The sequence below is a fragment of the Poecilia latipinna genome, unplaced genomic scaffold (assembly GCF_001443285.1).
Source record: "Poecilia latipinna isolate Pla-1442-1.1 unplaced genomic scaffold, P_latipinna-1.0 Scaffold2289, whole genome shotgun sequence".
Lineage (NCBI taxonomy): Eukaryota > Metazoa > Chordata > Actinopteri > Cyprinodontiformes > Poeciliidae > Poecilia > Poecilia latipinna.
This window is the reverse complement of record NW_015114905.1, coordinates 81,254-98,945: the sequence shown is the minus strand read 5'-3', so window position 1 is coordinate 98,945 and position 17,692 is coordinate 81,254. Positions and strand designations below refer to the sequence as shown.

The following is a 17,692-nucleotide window of genomic DNA, read 5'->3' as shown; positions in this document are numbered from 1 at the left end:
CACAATAAAAGAAACACATTTATATCGTATTTTTAAGTAAATGGCGCTTTATAAAGCTTGACAAATTTAATTGATCTCAAGCTCTTTGGGCTGTGAAGCTTTTTTATCTCCTGAAAGAAAACAAAGCATAACCGCCATTTCCTCTACATGATTTATCCGCGTGTTGATCTGCTGTTTGCAGAGAAAACATCATCCAGCCGATGGGAATGGATGAAGAGGGGAAGCTGGTCCCGATGGCGGGTCTGGAGGAAGCAAAGTCCGAGTCGGAAAACGAGGCAGAATCAGACAAAGACGACTGAAACACGACAACCTCATGAATCCACTTTATTGATTTGGTTTTGTAAACATTTAATTTCTCCAGTTTGGTCGGTACAGGAATGGGATGCTCTGATTGGAACAACAGAGGACAAAAGATGAAATTGTTTGTCAGTGACGGATGGATAAAGAGGATTTAAAGAAACAAGATGTAGAGCACCTTTCACATTGGTCTGACTTCAGATTTCACTTCTTATTTGTGTTGTAGTTCCTGAGAAGAAATCAGTTTCGTTGTGATTATGACATCAGTGTTTTATTGCAGTTTGTTCTCTGTGTATTAAAAAGATGGCCCTTTCTAAAGTTATCCAGTATTTCTTGATCAGCCAAGATTACAAACATGAGATTAAGTTTACAGCTTGCAGCAATTATTTAATGTAACAGGACATCATGGAGCACAGATGAATATAAAACTGCAGCATGTTTTGAAAACAAACTGAGACAAATTCACATTTTTTTGCAGTAGCACAATCCCACATTGAAATAAAAGAACAATCGTCAAATGTACCACTGTTGCCTGTTGATGCATATTCAGCACACAGCAAGGCTAATATTAGAAATGTCCTGCCCCCTAGTGGCCTAAAGCCTAAATTAGTTAAATTTCACAGTAAATTCAAATGGACAGTAATGAAGCATTTTCTAAACCGTTCTTATGGGTTAAAAAGACAATCTGTAAATTTTTTATTAGTTATTCATGACATCCTGTTTCCATCATGTTGAAACATCATATGACAATTCAAAATGGGAAAAATAGAAGAACATGGCATTTAATAAATGCAGATGTGAAACAAGAAATGACATAAGAAAAGGGAAAACAGTTAATCCGTAGTTTAAAAAATTAAAACAAGAAACAAGAACAAATGGGTCCAGATGAAGACTAAACTCAGATGAAAACATTTATTATTTTCTGCAGTAAATAAGATCATAATCAGGACAATATAATCACCAACGAGTGAATTAGAATCTGTGGTGGATGTTTTCATTGCAAGAAATTATTTTAAAACTACCATATTTTTGAAGGGACTCAAATAAGTTTTACAAATTATTCATTTTGTGTATCGAAATCCAAAGATAAAGGAGAAAAACAAACATATTTATAGTCACGTGCATTACTTTGTTCAGTCCCAGCTAACGCAGCGACAATGTGGTGATTATTTCTGCAGGATCTGTTTGGCGTCAAATAAAAACATAATAAACTGAGATGTCCTCACATTGAAAGAGGGACAAAAACAAACTCATCAGTAAAGATCCATCATTTCCTCCAGTGACATCTGCAGTTCCACAGACCGCAGGGAGGAGGCGCCACATTCAACAGCTGCGTTCTTCAGAAGCTCCATTGAAGTGGGAACCACCTGAGAGAGAAGAAAGGAGACGAGTCAAACTCATGATCCTGACAACTGAAAGGATTTACGTTCAGTTTTCTCTGTTTTCCATTCAGTCATTTAAAATGAAAGCCTTCCTTCACCTCCACCATGATGAGTTTTTTCTCCCAAGGCTTGTTTTCCGGGTCAGGCCACTTTTCCCCGAGACAGAAGAACATGGAGGACGCTGGGGATTCCTTCCCATCAAAAAAGTCCATTAATCCTACAGGAAATAACAGATAACATGCTGCATATCTAGTCACACACAGGCTCCCTTAAAGGCAGACGTTTCCGTACGCACCTCGGATGAAGTCCTTCACCTGGTAAAGAGGTTCAGGATTCAGTTTAGAAATCTCGCGCGGCTGCATGCTGCTGTCAAACTTGGAGAAGCTCCAGTAGGCTTTGACGTCGCCGCGCCGCTGGCCGTAGATCACGTGCTGCGACATGCCCACATCCAGGCTGCCCAGGCTGTCCAGGATCCTTTGGGTCAGAGAGGCTTGGATTTGATCCAGGATGCCAACCGGGCGCGGCAGAGAGACGATGCAGAGGCCCGTCTCATGATCCAAAACTGCATCGTTTACATCAGGCCTGACGTGATGATGAGACGGAAGAAGAAGAGTGGGGTGAAGGTGACCTGTAGCGCTTCTGAGAACAGGTTAGCATAGATCTGTGGGTGACGCAAAATCATTCTTAGGTGAGGAGATTTCAGTCTGCTCAGTTCTGCCTATTTTGAGTTGTTTTAGGGCGTTTTGTCACTTTAAATCCAAATAAGTTGCTGCTGGCCTGAAGTCAACGTTTACACTCACAAGTGAAAATAGCTGCAATCAGATGAACCATTATACGACCATACATCTTTGAAAAGCTTTAGTAGAGCCTCCTGCACAATCAGCAAGTGGTTTCTGGATGCTAAGTCAACAACAAAACACTCGTCTGTTCCAGCAGCCATTTTAAAAAACACAGTGACCAAACGCAATGGAGCTCCACTTCGGTTGCTAGGTGATGGGCAGTGCCTGATGACCTTTGATCTTCTGAGATTAAAAGTCAGAATTCTGACTTTTATAAATGAAGGGTTATTTCTGAGTGAATGTAAAGGAGCGTCAAGGTTTGACTGAAATTTTCCTGCATGTTTTCCTGATTCGTGTTGGAACATTGAGCAACTCAAACATTGTCTCCTTCTTGATACCTGTAAACTAAGCGAAGTCCAGCTTCGTTGGGAACCTCCTGCTCAGAAACCTTCACCCCTCTGTAGAACACAGCCACCCTGAAATGAGTCTCTGGAGACGCACAAAGAGAAGAATTACAGCAAAAAAATAAACTAAATTAGTCAATTAGAATTCTGACTGTTTTGTGTCTAAATCCAAATAAATAACCAAATATTCTTAGGATTATCTCAGTTATGTTGTTAATATATAAAAACAATTACTAAACTGTTTCTTTCCTTGTTATACCTTTTTTTTTGTTTCATTTGTTTTGTGTTTTTCCACTAATGTAACGTACCGTAACATGTATCATGTACTCTGATGTAAAATTAATTAATATATATATGGAGAGCGACACAGAGAGAGAGAAAGAGAGAGAGAGAAAGAAAGAGAGAAAGAGAGAGAAAGAGAAAGAGAGAAAGAAAGAGGTTGCACTTTATTACAAATCTGTGCAGTTTTAATATTAAGAAGTTTGCACAGAATCAAGTACTTAAATTGAAATTAAAGCATTTCTAAGGATTTCTGGCACCTGTACAAACTCTGTTATCAGAAACAGGAAGCTGAATTTCCCCAGAAACCTCCATGATGTGCATGTATGTAAACTTCTGGTCGTTTTTCTTGCTTCGTGTCGTTTTTTTTCAGGAATATTTCCTGTGAGAGTGAGTGACTCACTGAAATGATCTCCATCTCTGGTCTGGTTCACCGTTTCTAGGAACTGCGCTGCCTGCTGCCCGTCGCCGTAGCTCCCCCCCTCCGCCGCTCCCCCCCCTGCTGGACGTGCCGGTTGCTCTGGCAACCCAGTTTCACGGGCTGCACCCTCAAACATCACTGGATCCTGCTGTTGCCCGGGCAACGGGTGCGCACCAATCACGAGCTGATTCTGCAGCTGCTGTTGCTCAGTAGGAGGCTGAAAGCCTGTGGTGCCCTCTGTGGAAAAGTTGGGTGAAAATGGGAAAGTGTTTTTTTTTTTTTTTTTTGCGGGGAAAGTACCGCTGGTTTGTTTTCTGCTGCAGAGATGAGGAGACTACCTGCTCCAGGGCTGATGTTCAGTCCTCTCAGACACTCCTGGAGGATATCCTGGCTGCCTGGGCTTTCTGCTGACGGAGACTAATGTGCTTTAATAAAATCAGACAGTGATGGGTGAATCAGAATAAAAGCTCCTTGTTTACCTGCGATCAGAATGTCCTCTGGGTTATAAATAGGTCCAGTAAAGAATGGCACAACCCCACTCTAAAAATCACAGAAATATCTCAATAAATTCAGTCATTTTGCTGCAACTAATCATTAATTCATGCATCACGAAAAACTAGGATATGAACAGAAATCTGAGACGGTAATCGAACATTTAAAATCCAAATATAAATGTTCACGTCATTATTTAAGGTCTTGTATTCAATAATTTAAAATGTATGTACAAAGACAATTTTAGCAAACACTATGCAAAACAGATGTGGAGAAAGAGAAATACAACTTAAAACAAACTGAAAATTTAATTCAGAAAGGCATTTCAGTTAAAGGGATTATTTTGACAGTGAGATAAAATATAAATCTTTTTCTGCATTTAAAAGAAATGAGAAAATTATGATGATGAAGCTATATGGGACTAAATGAGCTGATGTTTTGTTGGAACATCTTCTGATCTGAAAGCTGATTTTCTTTTCATATGAATGGAGTTTATGCTTCTTTCGGCTTCTTTTCATTCACGATTTATATTAGTTAGATGAACTGTTCATATTTATTACTGAGTGAATAAAATAAAATGAATGAAATTAGTTTTATGTCTGATTGTGTATTTATTTTATTCTTTATTGATTTATGTACTCTTATAACTTTAACTATTGCAAAAAAACAACATGACCTACAAGCAATCCGTACTTCAATCTAGTGATGATTATTTGACTTTTTTTTTCACTTTTTCTTTCCATGTTGTGGTCTCTTATGTCCTTGTGTGTTAAAATTCAAAGTCCACACACACACACACACACACACACACACACACACACACACACACACACACACACACACATTGCATCATTGCGTACCCCCTGGGGATTGTAGCCGTTCAGAACATTGGCGTCTTCTTGCTCCTGGGATCTAGAAGACGATGGGGCTTTTGATGGTAAAGAAAAGTAAACAGATTGTTACAGTTTTAAGTTTTATAATCATCAGGAACATTTGGATCTTGACCCCTCACCTCCTGACGCCGACTCCTCCGGCCAGCGGTAGACCTTATGTGGGTTGGCGGCGTCGTTCTTGTTGTCGGACACCATTTTGAAGCCCTTCGCTCTCAGGGCGCTGCGGAAGTTCCTCTTCCAGACGGAGGGGTCTCCCTGAGCCCGGCCGTTCCCGCTCACCTCCGCCCAGGCCTGCAGGGGGAGCAACAAAACAGACATTTTTACATCTTGTCATTTATCTCCATTGTAGCATGAGTTGGGTTTAAGATGGAAGGTAAGCAGTCAATGATTTTCAGCCAAATTGATGGAGAGCCAGAGAAAGGACTATATCTATAAAAATAACTCACTGAATGAATTAAGTTAATGTTACTTAGCATATTAGTGTAAAACAACATGCTAATGATAGCATTTGAGCTAATTTTTTACTTAAAAGCTAAAGTTAACTTACTGAATGGACTGAGTTAAAGATGGTTAACATTAAATCAGTTCAATACTACCAGGCCTGTAAGCCTACATAATCATGACAGCATGAAGCTAACTTTAGCCTTTTAGCTAATTTTGACTTATATTTTACAATAAATTAGGTTTAGTACTATATAAAACATGCCTTAGTTTTTACTTTGCATTTAATTAAATAACTAATTGAATAGATTAAGTTAATGCTACTCAATATGATTGATAGTGTAAACCAACATGACACATGATAGCATTTAAGCTAACATTAGCATTTAATCTATTTTGTTACTTAAAACCTCAGGTTAACTTTCGTAGTTCAATGCAACCTTTATTATGTTTATAAGCCTACATAATAATAGTATCATTTCGGCTAACATTAGTCTTTTAACTTATTTTGGCTTCTCTACTCCATGTTTGTATTTTAAAATTAAGTTTAAATACAACTGTCATGGTCTAATAATGCAACTGCCATGAATTAATTGATGTTTTGCATAAGGTGGATAACGTTTAACGTAATAAACACATTTTTACTCACTGAATCTGTGAATTTCTGACAGAAATGTATTATTTTATGCCTCCTTTTATTAATTTGTTGGAGTGTTTTACAGCCGCCAACAGGATTTTTGATAAAGAAAATCATCCCCACAGCATCACGCAGCCACTACTGTGCTTTACAGTAGAGATGGTATAAAAAAGATGTTTTATATATTAAAATACACACAGCTACTCTCTATTTTCTGATTAGGTAACTTCTGAAGAAAAGCTGCTTGCACTGGTAAAGGTCGTACAGTAGGAGAAAATAACTAGTTTTTAATGACCTTAAAGATGAGAACATCCTCATTGGAGGAGTCCTGCCTCAGCGCGTGCTTCCATGGGATGCAGAACTCGGTTTGCTCAGGGTTGGTCCAATGGACGCCTGGATACCTCTTACTGTCGATGCTGGACTTGAGCCATGGGATCAGCAGTGGTTTTGAATGAGCCATTTCTGTAAAACCAAAAGAAACAGATGCTGTCAACACCAGGCAGCTTTACAGAATCTGAAATCAAACTTTTAGAAAACACATATCTTCTTCGAAATCTAAGTGCCACAGTCATCCAGATTTTTTCTTGTGTGAATCGCACACAGATTATAGGGAATTTATCCAATGTTAAAGTGATCCCTGAACTATTCTGGTCCTAAAAACACCCTCAATAAGAGCGGATCTTAACTGTCAACCAGTGGTGGGCTCTGCTAACTAAAAAGCTAGTTGTGCTATTCCTAGAACACTAATTATAAACATTAGTTCTGCTAACAATAAAGCGCTACACCAACACAGTTTAGTGGAAGCAAATGCTAAAGCATTAACTTCAATTTAAAGTATATCTCTTTTAAAGACTACAACCCTCGAGCACCAATTTCATTTTGAAATGCTAATTTACATACATATAAATGCCTTCTGTGTCTGTGGTTTATGTTGTCCCTTTATGTTTCTTGCTTTAAAGTTACTCAATTTATTGGGGCAAAAAGAGCAAACACATGGAGAGGAAGTAGAACTGCGGTATAAACAGTCTTCATCCTCTTCACAATAAGAGCATGAATACAAATGTGTACTTAACAGTCGATTACCAAGTAAATTAATGCTTCAGAATTTATCTGGGAGATTCATTTAGAGGAAGGTATGTGTGCTACGTGTTTTCAGAGTTAGTAAAAGTGCTAAAGCGCTAAAATTAGCTACATTAGCTAGTAGCGCATTAGCATAAGTTTGTCATCTAATGACAGGAAGAAGCACATCCATGGCAACTCGCATGACTTGGTAGAGATGCATTCAAAGTTCGTTAGTCGTTCCTGAGATTTATTTACCTCAATAACCATCTTCCTCCTCCTCTTCCTCACTGTTCCTGGGGCAAAGTGGCAAATCTTTCTTTTTGTTGCCAATTTCTGAATTTTCCTCATCGATAAACACCTTTCTTATTTGAAAGCATCACCTTCATAAAATATCAGAAGGAAATGGGTATCTGTCTGATATTTAAATAGCAAATAATGTTTTACTAAATAAACATTTTAAAAAGTTAAATATACATATAAAAATTGTCAAATGTGATTATCTTTTCAACAAATTATTTTTGAAGGTGGATTTGTTGATATTTTCTCATTGTCAGAGTGAGTTGCATTTTATATCAGGAAAAAAAATAACAGATAAGAGAAAACTCAAGTACAAACATTTGATATTGAGTGTTTTGTTTGATACAAAAAATAAGAAACATAAAACAGTTTCTGTTTCATTTCTGTTAACAAACTTCAAGATCTCGATTGCGTTTTACAAGAATAACAGAAAACAGAAACTAACATTAAATTGCAGCAAAGCAAAGTTCAGGCCAAATATTAACTGGGTTGCTCTGGGAAAAATGAAGAGCCCACTGAAAACCTCCTGGGTTTTCCACCAAATACTGATTTCTGAGTTAAACATTAGTGTTGTTGTTTCTAAATGAATATGAACTTGTTTTCTTTGCATTATTTGAGGCTCTGCATCTTTTTGTTATTTTCACCGTTTCTCATTTTCTGCAAATAAATACTAAATTTTCGTGTTGTCAGTAGTTCATAGAATAAAAGGACAACATTCATTTTTACTCAAACATAAACAGTAAAATCAGAGAACTGATTATTTTAATTGGTCTCTTAATATTTTCCAGAACTGTATATTCTAATAATAAATCCTGATACAAGATTTTTTTCACACACTTTATTAGCTTGTACAATCATGAATACATATAATACTTAATATATGGAAAATTGTTACTTTAACACATTAAAAAATCATGCAAGCATTTATTTCATAAAATAGTTTAATGCGGCATTTGTCCTTGGTAAATAAAGGTTATAATAAGTTACAAATTAAGAAGAGGTTATATTAAATCCTTCTTTAAATAAAGTCTCGAAAGTGAATCCATGTAGCTGCTTTTCTCCCCACTTCCTCTAAAATATCAGAAATTTCATGAAAAAAAAAACAAGTAGTTGAGATATTTGGTAAATATTACAACTAAGGAAGAGGAAACTGACTGAAGCCAGCAAAAGTGTAATAGTTGCATCACGTATTATGATAATAAAGCTGATATAGAATTAAAATACTTAAAATATGCACGTCAGATAATGATAAATAGTGAAAAATGCATAATAATATCTTATGCATGCTGATGAGGTTTAGCAGAAATTAAAAAAACAATAAGCAGGTGATAATACACTTTTCATTAAGCCTAATTTCTATATTAAAATGTTCTTGCTGTGCTGTAATATTAGAAAGTTAAATGCTGTTTTCAGTAGTGCTTAGCAGAAAAACATCAACATGAACAGAAATAAATGCTTGACAACATCATTCTGGATGTATTTAATCTGTAAAATCTGCTTCACTTTGCAAATAGAGTTACTGACATACATAAACTTTTCAATAATATTCAGTCTTTTTAAATGTATTGTATGTGTACTACCTTTATCTTTCGCCACAATAACAGAATAATTGATCCTCTCGTACCTTTTAGTGATGCAGGTTCGGTTCGTTCGGCTCAGGTCGGTCCAGTGGTCGTTTTCGGAACCCGAAGAGAGAAAAACCAGCTCAGAGGTGGAGACACGGCGGGGGACGGCGACCAGCTGCCCTCCAATCCGAGATGCGGCTTTCTTAAAAAGCTGACACCTCCTGATTTCTGACTTTCGGAGCTTCTCACTTCTCGGGAAACTCCGTCTGTTTGTTTCGTTTTCCTGATGTGACGTCAGCACGTCGAGCCACGCTTGCCCAGGCAAGCCGTGCCTACAAACACTCACGAGGCTGGTGCCTACTTCTGAGTACCAGCGTTATGCACTTTGAAGTACGAAGATTTAACAGTATTAAAGTGATTTATTTGTCAAATTGCGTTATTTCTGCAGAACATATAGCACTTCCACACAAGTATAAGCGGTTTTAGATATTGAGTGAATTAGTATAAATTTGTTTTACGTTCAAATGTAGCTGTAAAATATTTATCTAGCTTACTTTTATCAAGTGTTACATCGATAAATGTTCTAAACTGGATTCTATGATCCTTTTTTTTTGTACATTCACTGTTTTTACATTAAAGAAATGCCAAATTTATTCTGCAAGATTTCAGCTGACTTGTTGCATGACTTGTTGATTATCTGAAAAATGCACTCTGACATACCATGCTTAGTAAATGTATTCACACCCTTCAAGCTTTTCACCCTCACTTTGTTACATAAAAACTAAACGATTAAATTTATCAAGATTTTTTGTGCGACAGATCTACACAAGGTAGAGTTTTTCAATTTCTGTAATAAAAAATCTGAAAAGTGTGGTGTGCATTTGTATTCAAACATCCTGAGTACTGGCAAATTCTTCTTCATCAGTTCAAGCTCTGTCAGATTTGATGGGTAGAGCAGCTGTGAGTCATTTTATATTTTCTCAATTTGGCTCAAGTCTGTACTTTGACTATGCCACTCTAGCGCATAAATATCCTTTCATTTAAACCATTCAGTTGTCGCAACGGCGGTACGTTTAGGGTTAATTTCCTGCAGAATGCAAACCTCTGCCCAAGTTTCAGCCATTTTCCAGCTTCTAACAGTTTTCTTACAGGATTTATCTCCATCTTTAACCAACACACAGCATGATGCAGCCATCTTTAATATTTTAATTGGAAAGAATTTAGAAATAATTTATCTCTAGCTCACAATGGAATGTGACGAGATGTGGGAAACATTTCCCCTGAGCCTCGACATTGAGCTGGAGGAAATGAAACCATTTGTTCTTTGTAGATTTTATTTGTTTTTCAAATACAGGAGAGTTAATGTACAGAAGGACAAAGAGTTTCATCAAGAACTGTACAGTATTTACACATCTTTTTTTTCCTTTTTTATGGAAAATCAGATTGTTTTCAAAATAAGTCATAGTATGCACAGACATCAAAATGATAAAAATGAAATGACTATTTCCTCTTTAAATATTACTTATTTATACTCCTCCTTCCCACACGGGAAAGGGATAGTTCTTTTCTTTGCACCTGCATGACTGATGATTGAACTGAAGCACAACAATGTTAAGTTTCAAATAAATGTTACCATTCTTTTTTCTTTTTTTTTTTCCTAATTTTTTTCAATTTTACACCCACTGTATTTGATACAATAGTTCTGTCTCGACGCCTGTTCTTCTGTATAGAGGGGAAGACGACTCGGATATGTGGGTTATGATTGTATACTGATCCTGTGGAAAATAAAAAGCTATTTAAATCGTCTGGGGCAGCAAACCAGCGCGTGTCAGAGTTTTTAAGTTAAAAACCTCCTCATATAAATAATAAAAATGCGTTCATATATTACCACACGGCCGACTGGTGCTGCCCGTCCACGTAAGCTCATGACGACCAGAGAGCGCCCCCCAACACCTCTCACGCCGCTATCCGCGATCGCGCTGCTCAAAAAGCACAAAGCACTCCCGCCGCCTTCCTCTCTTCTCAAAAGCCGACAGCTGATGTTAGTCTTTTCAAAAAAATAATTTATGTAAAAACTAAGCAGTAATAGTTTCTCTTTGAACTATTGTCTTTTTATGACACACAGTTAACAAGACGTCAGTGACTCTCCTCCGTCGACTTGGTTTTCCGGCTCCTCCTGGTTTCTCTCTCCATCTTTTTTTTCTTTTTTTTTTGTTTTAAACAACGATCCGGTTCCTCCTCTCCTTTCTTCCAGAAGGGTCCCACTCTCACAAAGTAAGACATTTCTTTAGTGATTGGTCAACAACAAGACAAAATAAAAACAGGCCAGCGTCCGAGGTCGGGTCAACAGGCCCTCTTGTGTTCGTCGAGGGCCTGGAAAACTTCCTGCTCGGATCTGAAGAGATTTTCAAAGAGGGTCTGGGGGCTGTACAGCGGGATTCATCTGGGCTTTTCCTCCAGATTCTCATTTCATTTATTTATTATTTCTTTTTTTCCATTTTTTTTTAAAGTTAGCTCTGTGTGTCTCCTCTTGAGGCGGACTCAGGCTTTGGTGCTGAGTGTGAGCAGCTCGATGAAGGAGCTGAAGAGAGTGTCCAGCCAGCTCTGGTTGGCCATGCACTGCTGCACCACTTCCTCTTGGCCCGGATCCTCGGCCGCCTGCTCGATGGTGTTGGTCTGCAAACGCAAACACAGGCAGCTCTGAGCCAAACGCAAAGCCTTCAGCACGCCAAAAACGCAGAAATCCTAAAAAATGAGGAGTCTGGACGCGTAACTGACCTCTTTCTTGCACTGCAGGAAGGTGTGGTACTTATAGTGATGCAGGGAGTGGTAGAGACTGTATATCCGGTACGTCTCAGACGACAGCTTAAGGTCCTGAAGGAAGAAACGAAGCAGGAGTTATTGGAAAATTAAAGAAAAATTATTCAAACATTCAATCTCTGACTGAATGTTTGAAATAAATCAATTAATTGCATGATAAATCAAAATAAGCTCAAAAATCACAAAACAATTCTGCCTAATTATCATCTGAGCCTAATAATATTTTTGGTTGCATTTGGTTTTTATTCTCCATTTTATTTATTATTTTGTTTTTTAGATATTCCAGTTCCATAGTTTAGAAATTATTGATTGTTGACAGGGAATATTTGGATTATCATGTCATTATCATTATATTACACAAAAATATTAGTTTATCGCATTAATTTCTAGGATAGTTTATCGTCCAATAAAGCTGAGGATGGTGATGCGCAGTCCTCTGCTCCTCCAACATGTTTGAAATATGCTCCATCCTCACCATCATGCTGCCACCACCGTGTTACACAGAGGGATGTGCAGAGTTAGTTTTCTTTCTTTTACAGCAAAAATGTTTTGCCCAAAAATAGGCAATTAAAAACAATAAAAAAACATATGTCACAGATTTTAACCAGCAAAAATACATCAAAAATCAGGTGTTTTCCTCATTACTTAAACAATTACAAATTAAACCTCAATAAAATATACTGAAATTTTATAGTGGAAGGCAGCAAAAGGTGAAAAAGATATGAGCACAATACAATTTTTTTCTTAAAATTTACAAATAAATTGTCTAAATTAACATAAAAACACAGAAGTATAACTGATAGCTGCGCTCCCACTAGAAGTTTCCAAATTTCCCAGGATTCCTCCTCAACACTTTCACACATTTTTGCCGTAACTTAATTCTGCTAATCTGAATTATTTTGGGTGACAGAGAGAAAACGTGAAGCTGTTCTGCAAACCTGCAGCAGGTGTTACTCTCCATTTAGAGCAAATGTTAATTCTGTCAAACCAAAGTTTCAGTGTCTATATATAAACACACACAACGCTACAGCTATTCCTGTCGAGATGCGTCAATCACAAGAGTTTTATTTTCATTTAATTTGATGTTTTCTCTAATTTTTGACAGTAGAAAAATATTCAGAAACACCGTTTTCTACTTCACTGCAAATAGTTATCAAATACTTAAAACAATTACAGATTTCTCGGACTGATGTGCAGTCGACGTTTTGCAGGTGCATGAAGACATTTCTAGAATCTATGCTAAAGACTGGACAAAAACTAGACTTTATATCAGTATTTTATATCTAATTTCAACATCTAATGTTTTTATATGTCTGGTAATGAAATGATCCATGTCCTGTGACACTACCTGTGGTTTAGGCAGGGTTTTCTTGACTCTGTTGAGGGTCTTTCGGTTGTAGGCGTCGCCGGTCAGCCGCACCCTGACCACTACGGTGTCCAGAGAGTCCGTCATCATTTGGGGGTAAGCATGCAGAACATCCTGACAAACAAAAACAGGGGAAAAGTTGCTTAGAAGGAGCCAAAAGTTGTAGTTTATTTCATGGTTTTGATTTTTTTAGCTACCAAGACTGAAACATTAAACAGTAGAAGGATTGATTTGATTTTTTTTTTTCAAAGTTTTTATTTAGTATTTAGCTGGATTAAAAAAAAGTCAAAGATTGTGATTTCAGTGACTTTTAAAAAGAAAAGAAAAACATCAATTTGATGCAAACAAATTTTATTTTGAAATAAATTACTGCATCAAATAAACATTGCGATCAGATTTAAATTTACTGACAACTACAGATGTAAGTAAATTAATAATAATAAGATGCATGTAGATAATAGTCACATGCATATAAAAGGGGTTGTAAAATGTTTCCCACAGTAAAATTTATGAACTTTTCAAGCATTTTTTGGTTTTCAAACATTTTCTGCAAAACTCTGGAGAGAAAAAAAAAACTATCCAAACGAACAAAGGAAAACAGTTTCAGTTCAATACTATATGATGATATTTATCACTTTTATTAATAATATAATGTGATAGTATTATACATTGTACAGCAGGAAAAGGTAAACTAAAACATAACAAATGTTCATGCTTTGAAAAGTCTCACACACACAACCCGACTGGTCTGAAAAAGTTGAAAAATAAATTTTTTTTAGAAATACTGATTTAAAACAAGAGAAGTTTTAACTTCAGACAGTGAGAAAAATGTGCCTGCATCTCATCCTTAAATACCTGCTTTCAGATATAAGTAATATTTTCCAAATGTAGGCTTTTAATCAAACCTTAAATTCCACTTTGCTGCCAAACGCTGCAGTTTAAATATCATGCAATTTCAAGGACTTTACACAGAAATCCACCAACATCCAATCCTTGAAAACACACAAGCATTTTCAAGGATTTAAATCAAGAAAAGGCCCAAAATAAAGAAAAAGCTGAACTGATGAAAGCTGCCAGGCAGGACGGATTACCTGGTGCTGGGAACTCATGCTGACTTTCCTCAACAGCCTCCTCTTCTGTTCGCTCAGGATGCTGTCGATCTTCCTCATCGGGGGCAGGTACAGCTCGTCTGCCGGCCAATCAGGGGGAGGAAAGTCTCCATTACTCATCATTCATGCAGCTGCCAGTCATTTTAATATCAAGGGCCAAACGTAAAGCGACTCGTTCTGGCTGCGGATCTGCATTTCCAGACTGTCACACCTTGTTTATTTAAGCTTGAGGAACTCATTAAAGGGCCGGTATGAATATGCAAACTCAACAGTCGACTAATCCTCTTCTGCTTTGAAGTAAGTTTGCTCAGCTGGCCCAGCAAGCTGACACTTGGCAGCGGTGCCAGTTATTCAACCTGACCCAACTTCCTATTTTAAAGGCAAAACAACTTAATGTATTTAAATAAATCCGCCTGAACGTTACACACAGGCAGGAAAGTCTCATCGGTGAGAAACTAGAGATGCACCAATTCAGTATTAATATCTGTATTGGTCCCGATATTCAATTCCAGATCTGCTATCAGATCCACAATATCTATTCATTCTAATTCTATGCTTTCTACTCAGTGATTTATTATTTATTTTATATTATATGTAGAAATCTTAACTGAACTTTCTGAACCATTAGAGGCTGAGTTTGTTTTTTAAATGTCTGAGGAAGGAGTGTACCTGTCATTTTTCTTAGTTTAATATTTATTTTGCACAGACTGAATAAAATAAAGTTGTTTTTAAATGTTTTACAAAGTTTGTGAAGCTAATAGTGTAAGTGAGTGTGCTGTACTGGTACAGTTATCAAATAAGTTTGTAATTCAGAACATTTTATGTCTGTTTAATAAATAGAAGCATTTAAAGTCAAATCAGAGCCGTTTTGCTCTGATCGGCTTGATATCAGCCGATACTAGTTTTCTGAACAAACTTCCTGAAAACTGCAAAACAGCTGAAACACTGAGTGGTTAGAGATGTTGCATTTGAAACATAATCAATGAAACATTGAGCAACAATTTGATGTGCAACAATGGCAAAATGTGGTCTTTCAATTGTTCACTGTGCTCTATGGCCTTGTAATTGTGTAAAGCATTTTGAAATGCCTTGTTGCTGAAATGTGCATCCCACATAATATTAGATGTGACTGATTGATAAACCTCAGATACTCTGTTGGTGTCAGAAGTGAGGAAGCGGATGGGTGCATCAGAAAGACGGAGGCGTTCTCACCGTCTGTGTCTTCCAGAGCTTGGATCATGTCTGGGTCCAGGGCCGTGCTCACCAGCATCTCCACGTAGCTCCTGAACATCTCCCTCATGGCCCGGTTGTCCACTCCTCCCTTAACCGGCACTGAGAGGGGAAACAGCAACGGTTTACAGCTGGAAAATGGAAAAAGCAGACTGAGCAAGACGCAGGGCGTAATAATCCAACTGATATCTCACTTTCATTCTCGCTCGCCGCCTCGTCAGAGGAGTCGGAGTCAGAAGACGAAGGTACGGATGAGGGAACGTTCAGCCACTTCTTCCTCTTCTTGGGTGGAGGTTCGGCCTTCACTTTGGTCGACTTGGACTTGGGCGGTCGCTCGGCCTTCTCCTTCTCCTTCTTCTCCAAGGTTTTCTTATCCTCCTTCGCCCGACCGCGGTCAGCAGCTCCGGCGCGTTTCTCCACCTTCTCCTGCTGCTGCTGTATTCGCCGCTCCGCTTTCTCCTGCTGTGGATGTATCCGCTTCTCCGCTCTCTCCTGTTGAGGCTGCGCCCGCTTCTCCGCCTTTTCCTGTTGAGGCTGCGTCCGCTTCTCCGCCTTGTCCTGTTGAGGCTGCGTCCGCTTCTCCGCCTTGTCCTGTTGAGGCTGCGTCCGCTTCTCCGCCTTGTCCTGTTGAGGCTGCGTCCGCTTCTCCGCCTTGTCCTGCTGTATTTGTGCTCTCTTCTCCGCCTTTTCCTGCTGCATCTGTATCCGCTTCTCCGCCTTTTCTTGCTGCATCTGTATCCGCTTCTCCGCCTTTTCCTGCTGCATCTGTACCCGCTTCAGCCTCTCTCTTTCCTTCTCAGACTCCTTCTCTTTCTCCTTCTCCTTGGCTTTGGGCACAGCAGCTGCAGCCTCCTTCTTCACTTGATGTTCTGTGGTGGTTGCGGGTTTGGACGTTTTCTCTTTTTGTTCTTGATGGACAGGTGGAGTCACGCGCTCGTCTTTCTCTGCTGCCCTCGGTGGAGGCGGCGGCGGCGGCGCCTGGGTGGCAGGTGGAGACGCCATTCTAGGAAGGGACTGTCGCCTGTTAGGTAAAATATAACTGGAAGCTTAACTTCTAGCACTAAATAAATGATTGCCAATTAGAAAAATAACAAATGCTGATCTCTAATAATATAGAGAATACACTGTAGGACCCACTGGTGTTTCAAGTTCAAGATACTTTATTTATCCCAAAAGGACAATTCAGTTTAGAATGAAAAACCTTTTCAGCTGAGAAGGTGCCTGTGGTGTACCACAAGGCTTCCTCCTCAGTCACACTTTTTTTCCCCATAACATTTTCTGCAACTTACTCCATTTGCTGATGATGTTATGTTATTCTACCGTGGCTAAAGTTCAGAGCTAGGTGTGCACCGAATGTTAAGGTGAAGGAAAGTTACCTGAGTCCGGGAGCAGATCGCCGCCAAGGCCTCCGGGAGCAAACCCTCACATAATCCTTTTTGTTAACGTTCTCCAGAAACTTCACATATATCCGCTGGTAGCGTCTCTTAGCATCTCCAAAGTAGCCGAGATACTAGAACAGAAACATATTTTCAGAATTTTGTAAAGGCAGCAACATAAGATGATGTGTTTGTCTAAGCGTGTAAGAGTTAAAGCAGAAACAGGGCGGTCAGCGGGTGTTGGGAGGTGAGAACTCACGTTGCTCGTGGCGCAGAACTGCCTCTGGCCATCTTTGATCTCCGGGCTGAACTTCTGCAGCAGAGCTTTCTGCACCCTCCAGATGGGCGGCGGCTCGCGGCCCGTCTGCAGAGCCAGCTGTGCACAAACGCAGGACGCACAGCGGTTCAGTCACAGAAACAGAGACGCACATTTACAACCTACTGCACACTATGGCTGGCCGGTACAGACCAAAAACAAAAACTCAGATATTTTCATACAAGATCCGATGCAATAAATTTTTTTTCTCTTCTTTTCTATAAAGGAAGTTATGAATTACAGAAAATATTCTCAAAAAGCGGCCATTATTGCAATCATCACTTCTGTAAGTTGTTTGACAGAGTATTAAAGTGCAAATGTGTCAAAAGAACCTCTTAAAATTACGTTTTAATGAGGAAAAAAATCTTCTATAGTCGTCAAGATCACGAGTCTGTGGTTCTTTCTTCTAAATAGACAATTGTCTATTTGCACAATTGTTTCAAAGTCCTGCTGTTTATGATCACTTTAATGCTGAATTTAAAAAAATGCAGAATTTGCTAATTTATAAAACTTCACCAGATGCTCA

General features: G+C 38.5%; 1 protein-coding gene and 1 pseudogene across 4 annotated transcripts; both read right to left on the bottom strand.

The window, feature by feature from the left end:
* Positions 1 to 307: 307 nt before the first annotated feature.
* Positions 308 to 9,441, bottom strand: irf3 (interferon regulatory factor 3). 4 transcript variants are annotated; one of them, XM_015018573.1, is made up of 12 exons: positions 8,965 to 9,441; positions 7,343 to 7,380; positions 6,321 to 6,487; positions 5,067 to 5,238; positions 4,915 to 4,982; positions 4,042 to 4,102; positions 3,901 to 3,969; positions 3,545 to 3,799; positions 2,857 to 2,947; positions 1,975 to 2,261; positions 1,778 to 1,896; positions 308 to 1,664 (listed from the first exon to the last, which is right to left on the bottom strand). In XM_015018573.1, the coding sequence occupies exons 3-12, from the start codon at positions 6,483 to 6,485 to the stop codon at positions 1,551 to 1,553; spliced, it is 1,401 nt and encodes a 466-aa protein (XP_014874059.1). In that variant the 5' UTR covers positions 6,486 to 6,487; positions 7,343 to 7,380; positions 8,965 to 9,441; the 3' UTR covers positions 308 to 1,550. The 4 variants fall into 4 exon arrangements, with proteins under 4 accessions (XP_014874059.1, XP_014874060.1, XP_014874058.1 ...); XM_015018574.1 differs by lacking the exon at positions 7,343 to 7,380 and having other exon boundaries at positions 9,009 to 9,441; XM_015018572.1 differs by lacking the exon at positions 7,343 to 7,380 and having other exon boundaries at positions 8,965 to 9,440.
* An 827-nt stretch (positions 9,442 to 10,268) lies between these two features.
* Positions 10,269 to 17,692, bottom strand: part of LOC106937170 (hornerin-like) — a 28,230-nt pseudogene continuing 20,806 nt past the window's right edge.